Below are 19,658 nucleotides of genomic sequence, written 5' to 3'. Positions count from 1 at the left end.
GGTGTGGGGGCAGGGGGGTAGATGTTGGTGACATTGACAGACTTAGGGAATAACGAAGGTGGAGAAGGACATTATGACGTCATGAACAAGGTTAGGAAGGCTACTTGTGAGTTATGTAACAGCTAAAGGGTGTGATAGGAACCAAACAGAAACAGTGTAGCTTTGGGAATGGTAAAAGCACTGATAGTGAAAGTCCTTCAGTCATGTCTAGCTCTTTGTGTCACCATGGACTGTAGTCCATGGAATTCTCCAGGCCAGAATACTGGAGTGGGTAGCCTTTCCCTTCTTCAGGGGAATCTTCCCAACCCAGGGATCAAACCCAGGTCTCCCACATTGCAGGCAGATTCTTTACCAGCTGAGCCACCATGGAAACCAAAGAATACTGGAGTGGGTAGCCTATGCCTTCTCCAGCAGATCTTCCCAACCCAGGAATCGAACCGGGGTCTCCTGCATTGCAGGCGAAGCCAGAGATATTTAAGCTTTTCCACCCATGCTCCTCTAAGAAGACAAGAAAGGCAGAACTTCAGCATGTGGACCCTCTGGTGAGTAAACATCTAACCCCATGGCAGATTAATACATAAAAATGCCATTTTCTTCAATCTGATATTCTTTAAAAATCCATCAGCCATTTGTTTACTGGAGGCAAGGGAGCCACAAACAAATAATTTTTGAAATTTTGAAATTTCGTGCTTTTGTGTTTGTCCTCACAACAATCTATGAGGAGCCACTGGCCCTGTTCTAGTGAGTGGGAAGTCTGATGCACTAAGACAGTCAAAAAGTTTGCCTGGGAACTTCCCTGGCTGTCCAGTGGTTAGGACTCTTGTGTTTTAAATGCAGCAGGTGCAGGTTTAATCCCTGGTGAGGAACTGGGATCCCGGATGCTGTGTGGCTTGGACAAAACAAAGTTGTCTATGTCACAAACAGTCAGAAAATGATTGAACTAGGATTTAAACTCAATGTTGTCTAAATATTGAGCCTGACTCTCATATCTCACATAATTATTTGATGTGGGGTCCCGGTTATTCCATAAAACCTTATCATATCCAGATACCTTAGCATTTTTAAATGTTTTAAAATATAAGGAGGAAATTCAGTAAATGAACAAAATACCTTCTGACTTTTAAGAGTCTAAGGATTAGGGGGAAAAAAAACTTTATACAGACTCGAAACTCTTGGTACGTTATTTTTTCATTATGTTACTAGCTAATAAGTCAGATTCAGTTTTTGCTAAATAAAATGTAAGAACATGAGAACTATTTTCACATTTTCTGATTTTTCTTCATTGTAAATCAAACACCAGGCACCTTAAAAATCCAAATAACGTAACTTCCAGTGTGGTATTTTATAAACAAAGAAGATTTTTAATGATTTTTTTAAAAAAGGCAAACTATATGCTAAACCAAATTTCTTCAATGGTTGAAAGGACTTAAGTATTACTATTTAATACTATCTTTCAAAAGAAAAGAAACACACTTCCAAAATAACACCAAAAGACTTTTTTTTAAAAAAGTTTTTAATTAAAAAAAAGTAAAACAGGAAATGGCATTTTAAAATGACAAGATAGTAAGTAAATTGTATCAGTCCTTTTAATTTGCTGTAATAACTCCTTTTCTTTGGAGTGTTCTTTATTCTGCTCATTTTGTCCCAAATAAAAATCACTAAAAATAAATTTTCCAACACAAAAAAATGCATTCAGGTTCTCCTTGGGAGCCATAATCAATGGGTGCACTTTTCAGTGACAGCACAAACACGAAAAACTGATGGAGCCGAAATGGCATCTGATTCTTACATGTTCGCGCAGATGATGATACAAACACAAGTGCTTTTATCTTGAAGACTCAAGAGAATATTCCAGTTTTGACCTGTGAACATTTCTGTAGTTGCCAGAGAAATCTCATTACCTTTATTGGGTTGGCCAAAAAGTTCGTTCAGGTGTATTGTTTGGGGTGTTTTTTATTTTTTGGTAACCCAATAAATGCCAGCGCAGCAACTGTGAAATGATTTCACCTCAGGTGTCGCTATCAATGATTCTTCAATTCTCACAGCACAACAAATGCTGGGTCTTTCTGCAAAAAACATGTGAGGTGTGTGTACATACTGTGTAATTTTTTAAAAAGTTTTTGGAAAATTCTCATCATAAAGATTTGATTTTAGGGTTAGAACTTAGTTCTGTCTGCACAGGGATCCCCAAGCTCTGTGGCTCTGCCACTGATGCCAAGCATCTTGGTCCCACTGAGAAGCTAACATCGAAGACAGGAAGGGAAAGGCAGAAATGAAAAACAGGAAGATGAAAAAGGAGAGAAATGGAAAGACATAAAAACAATTGCTTATCATATGAATAAATGAGGATATAATGATTTGTACTCTTATGACATTAAACCTAATTCTGAATTCAGTCATGAAATCATGTTCAAGTTGGTTTATCCAACACATGAGATTTATCTTTTTCGTATAACTATTAAGCAGTACTATGTCTAATCCTAATTTTGTATGTATGTTGTGCCATCTTCAGCGTGGTTTGGAATGATTACTCCATTATTAGATCACTATTTTGTGACTCTGAATAAGGTTTTGTATAGTTTGCTTGCTTTATAAACATCATAACTGCAATGAAATAAATACAAACCTCTACAAGTCCATATCAATATCCATGTCAACAACAAATTCAGGAAAAGTCACAACCATTTGGAGTGGAAGCACTGAATATGGAATAGACATTTCAAAGAAACAGTTAAGCTCGGAGCAATATATCCTAAATGCTAAATTATTGTTTTGGAAGTTGAAAGAAAACTTAGATTCTCTAGCCAATTTTTCAAATATTGGAATTTCTAATGTAAGTCACAATTTCAGAGATTTATATCGGGAAAAGAAAAACTCAGCAAGAAAAATATGGTTGGAATTTCTAGTGATTTGCTATTGAAAGTCTCAATATCCATGCACACAAAAATATTACATTTTGCTATTAGAAAGTGTTCTTGCATTCTCCAATGGTACTCTGTAGTCATGCATTAAGCAGAATTTTAAAGGAAACCAGGAAAGGACCAGATAGGAGGATAGAAAAAACCCCAGTCTCAAGCTCATCCCACAGATGAGCAATGTGCCACATGGGGCAGTGTCACCTTTTGGCAGACTTCAGACCACAAGTTTCAGGAGTCCGCTATATTAAAATCTGTGGTTATCATATTTCAAAGGTGTTAATGTAGTAGTTTTATGGAAATTATCGAAAGCAGAGAAAATGCTGCCACATGGGTAACATGCTAACTATAGAAAATAATTAGCACTTTTAGGCAGTGGTGACTGGAAGATCAGTTTTTCTAAATTCTCCACCAAACTCAAAATCTAACATTTTTCAGAATACAGCAAAGGAATTTCAAAGCAGAAAACCACACCAAATTCTAAGGATTCATGGTCTCATAATGCATCATTCTAGAACGTTCTAAAGTCTTATCACCGATCTTTGCTGGAAATCCTATTGTGGATCTTCAGACAAGAACCAGTAATTGAAAGTTGTGGGTAAACCTGGCTCATACAGGAAAATGCATCGCTGTATTTCAGGTCTTTACAAGCAGATATTTTTTGTGGGGCTTGGGGAAAGAAACTACTTCAGATCTATGAAGTGAAGTCGCTCAGTCATGTCTGACTCTTTGCAACCCCATGTGCTGTAGCCCGCCAGGCTCCTCTGTCCATGGGATTTTCCAGGCAAGAATACTGGAGTGGGTTGCCATTTCCTTCTCCAGGGGATCTTCCCGACCCAGGGATCGAACCCGGGTCTACCACATTGTAGGTAGATGTTTTCATTGTCTGAGCCACCAGTGTAGTCTCTCAGGTCTATGAGTCACCAGCAAATCTGAATGGCATCGGTGGGGAGTACAGGCCATATTGAACAAGCAGGAATAAAACCTGAAAAGAAGTCAGGTAATCATCTCACATCCCGGCTCTTTCACCAAAACTCCATTTGTGGGTATACAGGATACATTTTTCCCATCCAAAACACAATCCAGAAATTCTCCCACAGGCTTTAGAAATCAAATAATGAATGATGTCACCTTTAGTGGTAAAATGAGGAACCATAAAATACAACAGCAAAGACAGAGTTTCACATCATAATGGTAATTTCCCTTAACATAAATAACAAACCACAGGCCATCCAACTTGTCAAAAGGAAAGTATGGGTTATTACTCAACCATTTTAGATTTAAATTTGTTACTACTGTACACTGCTGCATACTAATGCTGATTGATCCTGATGCATTCTGGTAGTGCTGAGGTTTTTGTATTTTTTTTTCATGGTAAGACTTTTTCTGCTGTTATAGAACCCATCACTCAGTCGTGTCCGACTCTTTGCGACCCCATGGACTGTAGCCTACCAGGCTCCTCGGTCCATGGGATTTTCCAGGCAAGCGTACTGGAGTGGGTTGCCATTTCCTTCTCCAGGGGATCTTCCCAACCCAGGGATCAAACCCGGGTCTCCCACATTGCAGGCATACGCTTTACCATCTGAGCCACCAAGGAAGCCCTATGATATCTTACTGCCTTCCAATATATAGGATATCTATCATATTTACACTACCAAAACAAAACGTTTTCCTTTTAAACCTTCAGATAGCTGTCTATCTGTGATGAAAAATAAAAATTTTTGTTTCTCAAAATTTCTCTGTAAAACAGGATGTATCTTATACATATCTATGAGTCTTATAGAACAGTAATGATACTGGATATGTTTCCTTGTATTACAATTTCCTTATTTGCCCAGTGGAGATGATGCAGGTCCCTACCAAGTTCATTAGGCTGTTGCAAACATCAAGGAGATCAATTATGCACACATTTGTAGAGCTAAATAAAGCATTATGCAAAATGCCCTTATGCTAATTGCTGCTATTAGGGATTAAGTTAGATCCCTTTGGGTAAAGAATATAGAACTTCCTATACTGTAGCTAGGTGATAAGACCAGACTGGTTCCTTGGCTCACATCTAGATAACCCTAGAGAAGGAAAAAAAAAACCAAACAACTAAGATCTTTCTAAGGCTGGTAGGAAGATGAATTTTCTTGCCAATGGAATCCATTGAACTATTTATTTGTACATATTATATTCCAACTTGGCATTTAATTTCCACCTATTGCCCAAGAGTTTATAGAGACACAGCCACACCTACCAAAGTAAGAGATAAAATGCCTTTGTCTCTGGGTAAACACAAAATCACATCTCTGCTAAATAGACTGCTTAGGTTTAACATCACTACTGAATTTCTCCTTTCAGAAGCTGAATAGACATGTCTCATGACTGGGAAAAGGATGCCTGGATAGGATCACTGACTCAATGGACAGGAGTTTGAGCAAACTCCGGGAGATACTGAAAGGCAGGGAAGCCTGGCATGCTGCAGTCCTTGGGGTCGCAAAGAGTTGGACATGACTTGGCGACTAAACAACAACAAACAATTTTTCTTAAAAAAAAAAAAAAACCCAGATATACCTCACCCTTTATCACTGCCCAGTTAGCTAAAATTTTAATGCTCCTCCATATTATTTTTGGAGTAGAAAAGGATAGCTGTATTGCTTTGCCAGACAAAGGGGGACATAGTTGGCTCCTGCCTGGAAATCTAAGTGCCTCAACCTTAAAAGAATTGATGGTGGCTCAGACAGTAAAGCGTCTGCCTGCAAGGCGGAAGACCTGGGTTCAATCCCTAGGTCAGGAAGAACCCCTGGAGAAGGAAACGGCAACCCATTCCAGTACACTTGCCTGGAAAATCCCATGGACAGAGGAGCCTGGTAGACTACAGTCCATGAAGTTGCAAAGAGTCTGACACTGAGCGATTTCACTTTCACTTTTACAACAATGATCAAGGGTGGGATCTCTGACAAGATTAGGGTGGGTGCACAGTTTGTACTCCCTTAATCTCATCTCAAGAGGTCTCCTAATCTTGATGAGCTTCTCTGTCCCAGACACATTTTTAAATAAAGCACTGTAAACAGAATCATTTTGTCTAAATTTTTAGCCTCCTACATAAAAATCTCAGCATAGGGTTCAAGTTTTACTTAGACTACTACACTGTATGATGGAAAAGACAGTTCAGTTCAGTTGCTCAGTTGTGTCCGACTTTCCGCGACCCCATGAATCACAGCAAGCAGCAAATAAATACAGAAGTAGGGGAAAAGGCTAGATGAGACTACACTAAAAAATCTTTTCCCTAGTTGATAGGATTATGGCTAATCTCATTTTTATTTTGGTCCACTGACCTATAGATCCTGTAAAATTTTTTAAAGTTTGTTTGCTTTATAATACTTCCCTGGTGGCTCAGAGCCAACGCGGGAGACCAGGGTTCGATCCCTGGGTCAGGAAGATCCCCTGGAGAAGTAAATGGTAACCCACTCCAGTATTCTTGCCTGGAGAATCCCATGGACAGAGAAGCCTGGTAGGCTACAGTCCACGGGGTCGCAAAGAGTCGGACACGACTGAGCGACTTGACTTCACTTGCTTTATAATAAGCATGTATTACTTTTATAACAAGGGGTGGGGGGATCCAATTGCATAGAAAGAGTCTCAAGAAAATTGAATAAAATATACAACAGATGTCACTGCCATTGTCTCCGACACTTGGGAACTGGAAGGCTCACAAGAGTTCCTTTTCACAGCTAGGTCAACCTGCTTCAACAATGTTAAGTGAGCAATAATACCATTAAAAAATAAAAACAGAGAGATAAATAGCATTTTAGGAAATACCTAAAGCATATTTCCTCTTAGGGGCAACTAATTTAGCAACATTTAACAAGGCTTTTAAAACACAATTGTCAAAGAGCACCATGAAATATTCACATAAAAGAGATCCAGGCAGCTTGAAGATGAGTATTTCCTCGTTCATGAGATGCCTAATTGACTTGTGACAGCATGAAATACTCAGTGCATCTGGTTGGGGCCAACATGGATGATGACGTGTTTCTCATAGGCCCTTTTCATTGTTTTCTCAATTTGCTTCAGAAAAACTTGGGGAATTCGCCCACATAAAGTATGCACAGTCTCCAAAAACTTCAGCTGAAGAGGGTAATACATGGATTGAAAGAGATTGTCTTGAAAGGGAAACTGAAAGATGAGTGGGGGAGAAAAAAAGGAAAAGTTTATTTTAGTTACTGAAATGCCATTTAAAAAGGAAATAACTTACTGGGAAATGACACAGGGAACTACTGGAAACACGCAGTCACAGTTGGTATGTTTTTAGATACAGTGGAAAGGACCTCCAAGGACCAAAGTTTAAACCCTGATTCAATTCTGTGCAACCCCAGGCCATCATTTACCCTTTTGGGGGCTCAGTGTTTTTATTTTTTACAAAAATGATTTATTTGTGTTCTAAAAGCTCTTAAAATCTAAGAGTCAAGTATTGGGTTGGACAAAAAGTTCGTTTGGGCTTTTTCCGTACCATCTTATGGAAAAGCCCAAAGGAACCTTCTGTCCATACCAATGTATTTCCCAGAACAGGATATTCTATATACCATGCTCTTGCTGAGCAGATCAAGATACAAGTATAAACAGAAAGATCTTAACTATACAGCACAGGGAACTATATTCAATATTCTGTGACAAACTATAATGGAAAAGAATAAGAAAAAAACCCCACATATGTATGACCGGAATTACTTTGCTGTACAGAAGAACAAAACATTGTAATCAACTGCATTTCAATAAAATTGAAAAAAAAGATTCAAGTAGTTACTTGAAATCTACTACAATAAAACACTGAATTTTTCATATTTCTTTGCCTTTACAGCAATCTTAATAAAGGAACTACAGTGATCTCATGAAGTCCAGCGTTTAACAACTTCTAGTGAAATGTATCATCAGTGAATTTTATTTTAGTAATTTAGGTACTGAATATTGGTTGTTGGTTTTATCCCACTTCATACTTTAAAAAGATTATCCTGCTTTTCTATGGAATATGTCTGTATTCTCCCAAACAAATCTTTCAGACTACCTAATTATGAGCATGAGTCAAAGTTTTCTTACAATCTCAGCAAAAGGGAAAAGGCCTCCTGTTAGGTCAAGTCAAAGATTCACTGTTGGCAAGGACATTTTAAACAAAAAGACTAGAGACAGAAAAAAAAAAAAAAAGGAAAACAAGAATGATGAAAAGTCAGAATACTATTGCCTGACAGCAGAGTGGGTGGGTGTGTAGTTTCCCAAAACAAGTTTTAATCCATTAAAGTTCATCAGAAATATTGCTTAAGTGAGTTTATCAGAAATGTGATTTTCTTCCCAAAAGGACGTTAAGGTTCTGTCCGAGACTATGTTTGGAACACTTTTTCTTTCACAGCATAATTTAGACCACTTCTTCTGGGTTTCCCAGATGGCTCAGTGGTAAAGAATCTACCTGCAGATGCAGGCAATGAAGGAGACGGAGAAGCCCGTTCGATCACTGGGTTGGGAATCCCCTGGAACAGGAAATGGCATCCCACTCCAGTATTCTTGCTGGGACAATCCCATGGACAAAGGAGCCTATCGGGCTACAGTCCATGGAATCACAAAGAGTCAGACACAGAGCATGAACGAAAACTTTCCACTACTGTCTACCCCAGTGACAGGAAAAGAATAGGTCGAAACAATGGATTCATCTCTGATTCCTCTCTTTCCCCTCATCCTTCATCGAGTCCATCAGCAAGTGCCGTCAACTCTGTCTCCACAACGTATCTGGAATCCGGCCCCTTCCTCCCATTCTCCTAACTGCACAAGCACCTGCTGGCCCCATCTCTCACCTGGATGGTTGTAATCAGCCTCATAAGTTAGCCTTTGTGTCTTCACTGTTGCAGCCCTTCCACCAGTTACCGAGCAGGCATTTTTAGAGCATAAATCAGAGCACATCATTTTCTTGCAGGGGCTTCCCACTGCAATTAGAATAAGATTCAAACTCCTCTCTTTCCCCAAAGGTTCAATGAGATCTGGAACTCTCCATGCTCATATCCTGCTCGTTCCCCTTTTCTGGTCATTCTGGTTACTGCGGCCTCTTCCCACAAACTTATTCCTGCCTTGGGGACTTTTCTGCGTTGCTTCTTGTACTTAGCAGGATATCCCCCTAGATTTCCCCAGGGCTGCCTCCAGGGATCAAGTCTCAGGCTGGGCAGAGGCATCCCTGAGGACCTGAACTTGTGAATCTGCCTCTCCATCCAGGATGGCCATCACCCTGCTCTGGTCACCTTTTAATCTCTCACTGTCTGAAAGGACTTGTATTATATCTTGGTTTATATGAGTATTGTCTGGCTTCATGCACCCAGAATATATGCTTCATGAGAAGCAGGTTTTATCGGTCTTGGTCTTGTTGACTTCTGAGTTTCCTAGAACCTAGACTGTTCCTGCATGAAATAGGTTCTTCACAGATGATTGTTGAAAAAGTTACTGGCAGGATGTCTGCTTGGTACATAACTTTCCTTGGGTCACAGTGTGAGCAGACCACATTTCCCCTTCACAGAAACATACACGCAGGGTTAGGGCGTGTGAACTCATGCTGGGGGGAGAAAAGGGGAGGGGATGGGATGGGAGAGGAGGAGGGAAAGAAAGAAGGGAAGAAGGAAGAGGGAGGGGAGGGGGATATTTTCTAAGAAGAAGAAAGAGAGGAAAAAACATACAGTGAGAGGTAAGAAAAAAGTGTGACCCTGTTATCATGCAAACTTTTAACTGTTGAGCACAACTCTACATCAGGCACTGTACTGAAAAGTGTAAACACCATCATTATGTTGACTTCCAACAACACCTTTTAGAAAATATTATCTCCATTTCACAGATGAGGAAACTGAGGCCCAGTAAGGCAAGAAGAGGCTTTCCTGGTGGCTGAGTGGTAAAGAATCTGCCTGCCAATATAGGAGATGTGGGTTCGATCCTCGGTCCAGGAAAACTCCCCTGGAGAAGGAAACGGCAACCCACTCAAGTATTCTTGCCCAGAGAATCCCGTAGAGTCTAGAGTACTATAGTCCATGGGGTTGGAAAGAGTTGGACATGACTTACAGACTGAAGAGTAACAACAAAAGGCAAGAACAGAGAGCTAGTAACTAATCACCAGAAAGTGATAATACTGGGATCTGAACCAGGTCTATGGAGGCCCAAAGCCAAGCCCTGACCAGACTGCACTAGAGTGCACAGCGGCTGAGTGAATAAACATGTCTTTTATGATGAAGTCTGTCCATGTTTACTCGAGTTTCAGGATGGGGTTAGTGACAGTCCTGATTGAAATGAATGAGAATTGCCTTTTTAGGCCCAACTGAGGAAAATCAGTTAGTGTATTAGCTTGGATCCTTTATGAAACATTTATCTGGCCTATTTTTTGATCCACCCAGAAAACAAACAAGACAGATTGTAATTCTAGAAGCACAGTTGCTCAATCCCAGACCAGGACTGACAGATCACAGAACAACCGAAGGCGTGGTTCTGATGTCCACATCTGCAGCTTCTGCTGCTGCTAAGTCACTTCAGTCGTGTCCGACTCTGTGCGACCCCACAGAATGCAGCCCACCAGACTCCCCCGTCCCTGGGATTCTCCAGGTGAGAACACTGGAGTGGGTTGCCATTTCCTTCTCCAATGCATGAAAGTGAAAAGTGAAAGTGAAGTCGCTCAGTCACGTCCGACTCTTAAGCGACCCCATGGACTGTAGCCTTCCATTCTCCTCCGTCCATGGGATTTGCAGCAGTTTTTCTTTAACTTCCATGTGTACTCCTGAATGGGTTTGCACCTGGAGTCAGTGTCTGAATACCTAAATGTGATATCACTAAGTACAGAACACATTTTCTATGTAATTAAATCAGCAGGAACCTGGGGAAGAAAGAAGTATTAGCTTATAGGTACATGAAATATTTTCCCTCCACAGAAGACAATTCTGGGGATTCTAGAATTAGAATTCTCTGGGATTCTCTTTGCGTGCATGCGTCTAAAGTGGCTTCAGTTGTGTCAGACTCTTTGTGACCCTGTGGACTGTAGCCCACCAGGCTCCTCTGTCCATGGAATTCTCCAGACAAAAATACTGGAGTGGGTTGCCATGCCCTCCTCCAGGGGATCTTCTCGACCCAGGGATTGAATCAGTGTTCTCTTATGTCTTTCTTATTGGCAGCTTTGCAAAATGCATATTTTCATACATGCAAAAATGTATGAAATATTACTATATTGCAGGGTTCACTCCCACTTCACCCCTACCAAAGCCCGTTCACGAATCATGAGGGTTCTTGGATACTCAAGAAAAAACCCTCTAATAAAATCTACATGCTGTATGTCAGGGGTTGGCAATTTTTTGCTGTAAAGGGCTAGACAGTAAATATTTCAGATTCTGTGGGTCATATGGTCTATCACAGTGACTCATCTCTGCTTCTGCAGCATGAAAGTGGCCACAGACAATACATACATGAATGGCTGTCACTATGGCCCAACACGGCTCTATTTATGAATGAAGAAATTTGAATTTCATAAAACTTTCTTATGTCATAAACTATTCTTCTGTTCACGTTTTCCCAACTCTTTAAGAAGCCATTCTTACCCCACATGTCTTATAAAAACAGACCAGATTTGGCTCAATAATTGGCCCAAGTTGGATGACCCCTATAGTCCTTTTTTTTTGGAATGAAAGTTTCAAAAGAGAAATCTCTGAAAGCAGCTGTTGCTGGTTTTCCCCTGGCAACTTCAAGGTGAAAGGCAACATGGAAAGCTGTATTTCCAAAGTATGTGAGTTATAGCAGGCAGAACTTGACTGTTACTTCGGTTTGGCTCCTTGCCTAACTGACCACCATGACACTTGTTCGTTCAACAGGCTGGAGCTGGCAACCAGGCAACATGCTTAGCTTGAGTTTAATAATATAATTTTATTTTTATTGTATTAATAGTATGTTTACCCTAAACTATGATCCTTCACTATGAAAAATGGCACAGGGTTTTTCTCTTTCTGATAGGACATCTCCAGCTTCAGTGAACTTATTTCAGGGGGAAAAATGAGTGACTTACTTGGAAATAGTAAGTCAAGAGTGAATAAGGTACAGTATCGGGTAGCAAGAGGCGTAATGTGACTGATGTTGGGAAAAACTGGTGTAATTCAATGTTTCTGAGGAATTATTTGACCTTCAAAGGGATGGGTGACCAAAGTGCGTGCACTGCATCACACTGATAAGCACGTGCCTGCTGAATGGGGACAAGAACACACTTACATCTCGGATCGCCTCATAGAGTGCTTTGAAAGTTGGCTGCTTCTCGTCATGGTAGACACCTCGATTCCCATGCAGGACAGACACACCTTCCCGCTCTGCCTCTCTGCAATTGCTTCCATACATGCAGTGGTCAGGACGGTAGTTCCACTGGCAGGGGAACACGTAGAGACACTCTGGTGGTGACAAGAGAAAGACACGATCAGTGCTAGCGATGAAACCAACATTTCCATAAACTGCACACCACATAGGATTTCAAAGCATGTGAGTAATTTGTGACTTGTAGCCCAGGTTTTGCCATGTTTGTTAACAGTCTGAGTTCAGGAGTTGAAGGATCATGCTTCCATGATGTTATAAATTTCCTCTTGTGACTAGGATTATAAAATTAGCAAAAAGTTCATAACCCTCAAGCTTCCCGGCTCCTCCTTCCTGTGCCTTTAAGGGCTGGGCCTAGAGGAGAATGAATCAAAATTCTCTGCAAACATGTGTCACTCATCATGAGAAAGACCCTGTGTGAGAACACAGGAGGCTTGGAGCAAATTAATTACCCATGTCAGAAAAGCATTATAAAGATGTGTTGTTGGTTAGGTTGATGGTATTTCCTTCTTATGGAAAGGACTGCTGCTTAGAGGTTATTTACATGGAAAGCAAAGAATGAAACCATCATTATATATCCCCTCTGGCAGATGGTGTGTAGTATTTCCACCTCTCAGAATTTACAGGCCACTGTGGAATTCCCTGGCAGTCCAGTGTTTAGGACTTGGAACTTGCACTGCCAAGGGTGCAGGTTTAATCCCTGATCAGGGAACTAAGATCCTGCAAGCTGCATGGGGCAGCCAAAAAACAAAACAAAATGAAAACCTTACAGACCACTGTGACACAGACGCACCTTCTAATCCCTAATTGTTCACAAAACACTGTGAGATTTTCCTTTTCTCGGGAGAACTCCATTCCACCATGATGCTTCTCTTACACTTGCATTCACCTCCATGCCTGCACATACATAATCCACACCTGGGGGGGAGTGGTGCTCATCCTGAAATCATACTATCAGGATGCGAATCCCAACTCCTTTATTAGCTGTGTGACTTCCCTGTACTTCAGTGCCGAGGCTGGATGTGAGGATGGTGGGAGTGAAAATATCTAAACGTACTTTTGCGCTTCTGAACTGCAGCCTGACGCCAGCACAATAGCTGCCCCTTTTAACACAAAGAGTCACTTCACTCCTTTCTGATACCTCCCTGGTCTTCTGGATTTGCTGCTGCTGCTGCTAAGTCACTTCAGTCGTGTCCGACTCTGTGTGACCCCATAGACGGCAGCCCACCAGGCTGCAGCCCCTGCTTAAGCACCTGCCAATAATCTCTGCTGAATGAACTGCCCTAGACCCTATCTCTGATTTGGTAAACACATGGATTGATGGAATCAACACATATTTATTGAATGCTTGCTATATGTACAGGTCCTGCCTTCATGGATTTTAAGTTTGGTGATGAAGGTTTTTGCCTCCTCATAAGTAGTGAAAGGACTCTACTACACATACACACACACACTCACACAGCCCCCCAAACAAAAATCCCCAAATTTTTCCTCTCTGCAGCCTTAGAAGACCAAGCCCACTTAGGACATTGTTCAAAGGTGAAACACAAACACATGGACACTAAACAATATGTTACTAAATAACCAATGAATCACTGAAGAAATTAAGGAGGAAATTAAAAAATACCAAGAGACATATGACAATGAAAACACAGCAGTCCAAAACATACGGGAGACAGCAAAAGCAGTTCAGAGAGGGAAGTTTAAAGTAATACAATCTTACCTCAACAAACAATAAAAATCTCAAATAAATGACTAAATCTTACACCTGAAGCAACTAGAGAAAGAATAACAAAGCCCAAACTTAGTAGAAGGAAAGGAATCATAAATATCAGAGCAGAAATAAATGAAGTAGAGGTGAAGAAAACAATAGCAAAGACCAATAAGACTAAAAGTTGGTTCTCTGAGAAGATAAAAACAAAACTGATAAACCCTAAGCCAGACTCATCAAGAAAAAAAGGGAGAGGATTCAAATCAATAAAATTAGAAATGAAAAAGGAGATGTTGCAATGAACACCACAGAAATACAAAAGATCATAAGCAACTACTATGAGCATCTATATGTTAATAAAATGCACAACCTAGAAGAAAAGGAGAAATTCTCAGAAAGGTACAACCTTCTAGGACTGAACCAGAAAGAAATAGAAAATATGAACAGACCAATCGCAAGTACTGAAATGGAAACTGTGATTAACAATCTTCCAACAAAACCCAGGACCAGATGGCTTCACAGGCGGATTCTATTAAACATTTAGTTAAATATTAAAATTTAGTTTAATACATTTAATTTAACATCTACCCTTCTGATGCTAAAGCTGAAACTCTAATACTTTGGCCACCTCATGCGAAGAGTTGACTCACTGGAAAAGACTCTGATGCTGGGAGGGATTGGGGGCGGTAGAAGGCAACAACAGAGAATGAGATGGCTGGATGGCATCACCGACTCAATGGACGTGAGTCTGAATGAACTCCGGGAGTTGGTGATGGACAGGGAGGCCTGGCATGCTGTGATTCATGGGGTCGCAAAGAGTCGGACACGACTGAGCGACTGAACTGAACTGAACTGACCCTTCTGAAACTTCCAAAAGGATTTGAAGTGAGACAGATTCATACATTCAGTAGGTTCAAAATGGACCTCTACCATCTTCTAGCTCTAAAACCTTGGGTGACTTGCTGAAAAGCTTGACTTCAGTTTAGGAGCACTTGTTGTTTAGTTGCTAAGTCGTGTCTGACTCTTTTGCAACCCCAGGGACTGCAGCCCTCCAAACTCCTCTGTCCATGGGACTTCCCAGACAAGAGTACTAGAGCAGGTTGCCATATCCTCCTCCAGGGGATCTTCCCCTCCCAGGGATTGAACCCTCGTCTCCTGCATTGACAGGCAGATTCTTTACCACTGAGCCACTACAGAAGCCCTTATCATGTGTCAGTCATGACCTAAGAGCAGAGAGGCTAAGAGCAAGTTCTGGAGTCAATCTGTTAAGACTGAATATAGCACTCTACCATGAGCTGCATGAACTCAAGCAAATTACACAATTTTTTCTGGGCCTCAGCTTCATCATCTGTAAAAGGGGGAAGAATGGTAAATATCACTTGTAGGGTTTGAGGGAGTATTAAATGAGTTCATGTCTAGAAGTACTTGGAACAGTGCTCAGCACACAGGAGGCACACCGTACATGTAAGCTGCAATCATTACTGTTAACACTGTTATTGCTATAACAAGTACTACCTCATTAGGCTGCTAGAAGAATAAAAAAGATAACTTACATGGAATGAGCCTAGCATAGTTCTGGACACATAGTACATGGGTGGTAAATGTTTTTCAGCAATTGCCTCTAGACCTGCAGGTGGCCAGGCTTTCTTAACCTTTTAGGAGTCACAGACCTCTCTGGGAATCTCATGAAGGCTTTAGATTCTGCCTTTGGAAAAATATACGAAGCATATTTGCTTACAAGTTTAGGGTTGTGTAGATCTCCTAAAGACTAGCTAAGAATCCCAGTTATTGAAAGCCACATGTGAAATTTGGTCCAGATAGAATTCAATTAACCTGTTTACCTTCCCTTCAGAATGTTCCAGGGAAAGAAACGCAAAACACATTGAGAATAGAATTGAAACAAGTATTTGTTCACCACAATGCAAGGCACTGGTGTCACTGGGTGATAAGGCGCTGCCTCTGCCCTTGGGGAATTTATTCTTTTGTAAGGGAGATAGTATAGAAATGAACACGTTTTATCAGAGTTCATAGAAAGGAAGGCATTTCAGTAAAGCTTTATTTAAACTCAGACATATAGTGCTCCCTTCGGCAGCACATATACTAAACTCAGACATAGTAAGGATAGGATTCTGACAGAAATAGAAGCCTGGAAGAGCTTTTAAGGAGGAGAAAATAGCCTGATGATGGTGAAGTTTGGAAATCAGAGTGTGTTTCAGAAAAGATAAGGCATTTAATTTTTCAGAGCAACTCAATTTCTGCAAAAGGGTAAGCTAATGGTAGGAAAGTTGTCATATAAATAGACTTCTTTGACCTAAGATAGTTAAGAAATATAAATCTATGTATTAGGTTGCAAGTAACCAACTATAATTCTAACTTGTGAGGCAAAATAATTTTTTTTTTCCTTTGGAAAGAGAGGAGATAGCTCATTTAAAAAAAATTGGGTTTCCCTGGTGTCTCAAATGGTAAAGAATCCACTTGCAATGCAGGAGACCTGGGTTCGATCCCTGGGTTGGGAAGATCCCCTGGAGGAGGGTGGGGCAACCCACTCCAGTATTCTTACCTGGAGAATCACCACGGACAGAGGAGCCTGGTGGGCTACAGTCCATGGGGTCGCAAAGGGCGGACAGGACTGAGCGACTAAGCACACACAGCACAGCTCATAAAATCAGAGAGAAAGCTGAACTGGGGCAGTAAGTGGGGCAGCTCCCGGGATCCAGGACTAATGAATGTCGGCTTCTCAGCACTGCTGTCAGGATGAATCAGCCTTGCCTACTTTCTGCTCTTGGATTCCAGACTCAGGTTCCCAGGAGATGGTCTGATGGTTTAGTGCAAGTCTGGGGCAGGCAGGGCTCTAAGACTGCATGGGATGGGGAAAGAGTTCCCTGAGAAATTCCCCTGAGAAAACTGGGTGCTGTTAGTAAAAGAAAGGGCAATTAAGAGTGCACAGGCAAAGATAACAGATGTGCAGCTTGGGTGGGAGGGGAGTTTGGGGGAGAATGGATACATGTATGAGTATGGCTGAGTCCCTTAGCTGTTCATCTGAAACAATCACAATATTGTTAATCAGCTACGCGTGCGAAGTCACTTCAGTCATGTCCGACTCTTTTGCAACTCTATGGACTGTAGAGCACTGGGGTCCTCTGTCTGTGGGACTCTCCAGGCAAGAGTACTGGAGTGGGCTGCCATGACCTCCTCCAGGGGATGTTCCCGACCCAGGGATCGAACCAGTGTTTCTTACGTCTCCTGCATTGGCAGGTGGATTCTTTACCATCAGCATCACCTGAGAAGCCCATAATCGGCTATATCCCAATATAAAATAAAAAGTTAAAAAAGAAAACAAGCAGATGTGCTTTTTTATTCACAGATACATTTGATGTGGGTTTCACTGTGAAACCTCCAAGTAGTTAATGCGTGAAGGAGGAGAGGGGCTACCCCAGCATCCTGGGGTGGGTTGAAGATGGTAAACTTCTAAGATCAGCAGATGAACATGTCGCATGGATTACTCATGGTAATTTGGCATATAATCAATAACTATTCCGAAATGAATCTAGTTTAAGCAAGATTATCACAGCTGTCAAAAACCTAATGTTTAAAAAATGACAGCACCATGAAATGTGCAAGTTATTTTTTTCCACTGTTGAGGAAATAACACGGTGAATGGTGTTTAAATTCCAAATCCCCAATGCTTTAAACTCCTGCAATTTATTTTAAAAAATTTTCCAACCAATCTCTCTGGGTCTTTGCTATTTTTCCTCTCAATTTTATATAGATAAAGCAGGTCATTAATTGATTATTTATGAGATTAAAATCCCTTAGTGATCCCTTCAGGAGTCTACATTTATTTCCCCAGCCTTCTATTTGCAAAGGACTATGTGAATTGATTGCTCCTTAAATTTCTGATCATTTCCTACTCTTGGAGTCTCTAAGATGATTGAAAAATTTGTCGGATCATTTTTAACTTCCCGGTGAAATAAGCTTGCTACTTACTTACTATATTCTATCAACAGATCGGAGGCTGTTTGCACTCCTCAGAGAGATTTGTTTGTTGTTTTGTTTTTTAATGTCTTATTCTGAAACTAAGCTTTCCCAGCCTCCTCTTCTTCCTCCTTCCAAAATGCACCTTGTTTGAGAAAACGGCAATTCGTTCCTCCATGAAGTCACCTGTGATCACATAATCTGAAGAAGCAACCCTTTCTCCCCAGCCCTGACAGTGGCTCGCTCAACCCCACACTTGTTTCCTTCAGAGTACTGATCACAATTGGTGATTCTGAATGACTCGTTTCTATTCTCTGCAAGTCGATCTCACCCAATAAAAGGCAGGTTTGGTAAAAGGAGGAACTCTGTCTCCTCTGTCTGCTGCCATACGCCCACTGCCTAGCACCCAGCAGGTGCTCAAAAGATAGCTGCTGAATGGGAGAACAAAAGCTTATACCTTCCTCTAGCCTCTGTAGCTCCCCGCTTTCTCTGCTTTCCTCCTCTCCTTTCTCTCTCCACCATCCCTTCCTCTCACACTCCTGGCTGTGCTCTTTCTCTTTGATTTCCTTCCCTCTTTCACTTCAGTCTATTAATCCCATTCCTCCAACCAGTCAATACACCTCTCAAGACCAACTGCATTTGGTCTTCAATGCGCCATTTAAGGTGCTAAGACTCGCACTGCAATCACTTGATGAAGACAAAGTAGACAGAATTCTTTCTCACAAGGACCCTACAGTCTTCATTCTTGCACTTCAAATCAGAGTTCATGAACTGCCCAGACAATGATCTGTTATCAGTTTCCAGGACAGGCCTAAAACCAAATAACCGGGCTTGGCCACCCCAAAACACACTCATAACTGCCAGCTGCTGGGTGTTTTTGGTGGGTGAGTAAATAGTGTGGTTGTCCACCAGGTGCAAAACTCCAGTGACCGGGACAGGATGAGAGAACAAGGCCTGACTGGGCCTCTGAAGAAGCTTGTTCCATGTGACTGTGTGTCTTGCTCCCTGTGGCCCCAGAAGATCCTCCTGAGTCCTTTGTATCAGATTCAACTCATGGACGATCTACGTATATATTCCCCTCGTGTTTCAGCTCTTCTCTCTCTTCCTGGACAGAACCCTACCACTTCTACTGTGGTTGGATGTCCTGCCTGGTCATCTGTACTTAGCTGGTTCCATTTCCTTTCCTGCCCACACGCACTTTTCTAGAAACAGTTTCTGAAGAAGGGACAGATCCAGGTAGTCATGTTTGAGAGAGGAAAAAGGCACGTGATCTTGTTCCTCTGGCCGCTCATGACTTGGAACAAGGGCAGTCTCCTCAGCCAAAAAAATAAAGCTGGTTTAGAGCTGGCTGGGAATCAGTTGAGAGGCTGGACCAGAACAATCTCCCTCTCTGTCTTTCTCTCCTTCAAGAATCTAAGACATAAAAAAGAAAAAGAAAACAAAACCTATCATCATTGGTATGGACTTGTAAGGTTCTCTTGACCTGATGTTGGGCCATGTACAAGCAAAGAATATTGCTGGAGAGATAGAATGGAATCAGATGAGCAGAAGCAATAAGACAGATACCATGAGGCCTCCGAGGGATGAAGAAATCAGTTTTGGTTCTGAGTAGCTGCCCAGAGATGGTTCTCATGAGGTCTGGTATGATTTGACCCATGTGTTCATGGGACTGGCACCTGGACCCCTACTCAGTTGGTCTGAGTAGAATTTTATTCCCT

The 19,658-nt window shown here is 41.4% G+C and overlaps 1 protein-coding gene across 1 annotated transcript in view; it reads right to left on the bottom strand.

Moving 5' to 3' along the window:
* Positions 1–1,470: 1,470 nt before the first annotated feature.
* Positions 1,471–19,658, bottom strand: part of GXYLT2 (glucoside xylosyltransferase 2) — an 82,909-nt gene continuing 64,721 nt past the window's right edge. Inside the window, exons 6-7 of the mRNA XM_055414332.2 lie at positions 12,162–12,334; positions 1,471–7,076 (exon numbers count right to left, since the gene is read on the bottom strand). Coding sequence (XP_055270307.1) covers positions 6,894–7,076; positions 12,162–12,334 — 356 coding nt within the window. The 3' untranslated portion in view covers positions 1,471–6,893. The remainder of the gene's footprint in view (positions 7,077–12,161; positions 12,335–19,658) is intronic.

This window comes from Moschus berezovskii, chromosome 24 (assembly GCF_049115385.1).
Source record: "Moschus berezovskii isolate FMDL1 chromosome 24, NW_MosBer_1.0, whole genome shotgun sequence".
Classification (NCBI taxonomy): domain Eukaryota; kingdom Metazoa; phylum Chordata; class Mammalia; order Artiodactyla; family Moschidae; genus Moschus; species Moschus berezovskii.
Note: the sequence above shows the minus strand (reverse complement) of the source record. Positions and strands in the feature narration are given on the sequence as shown.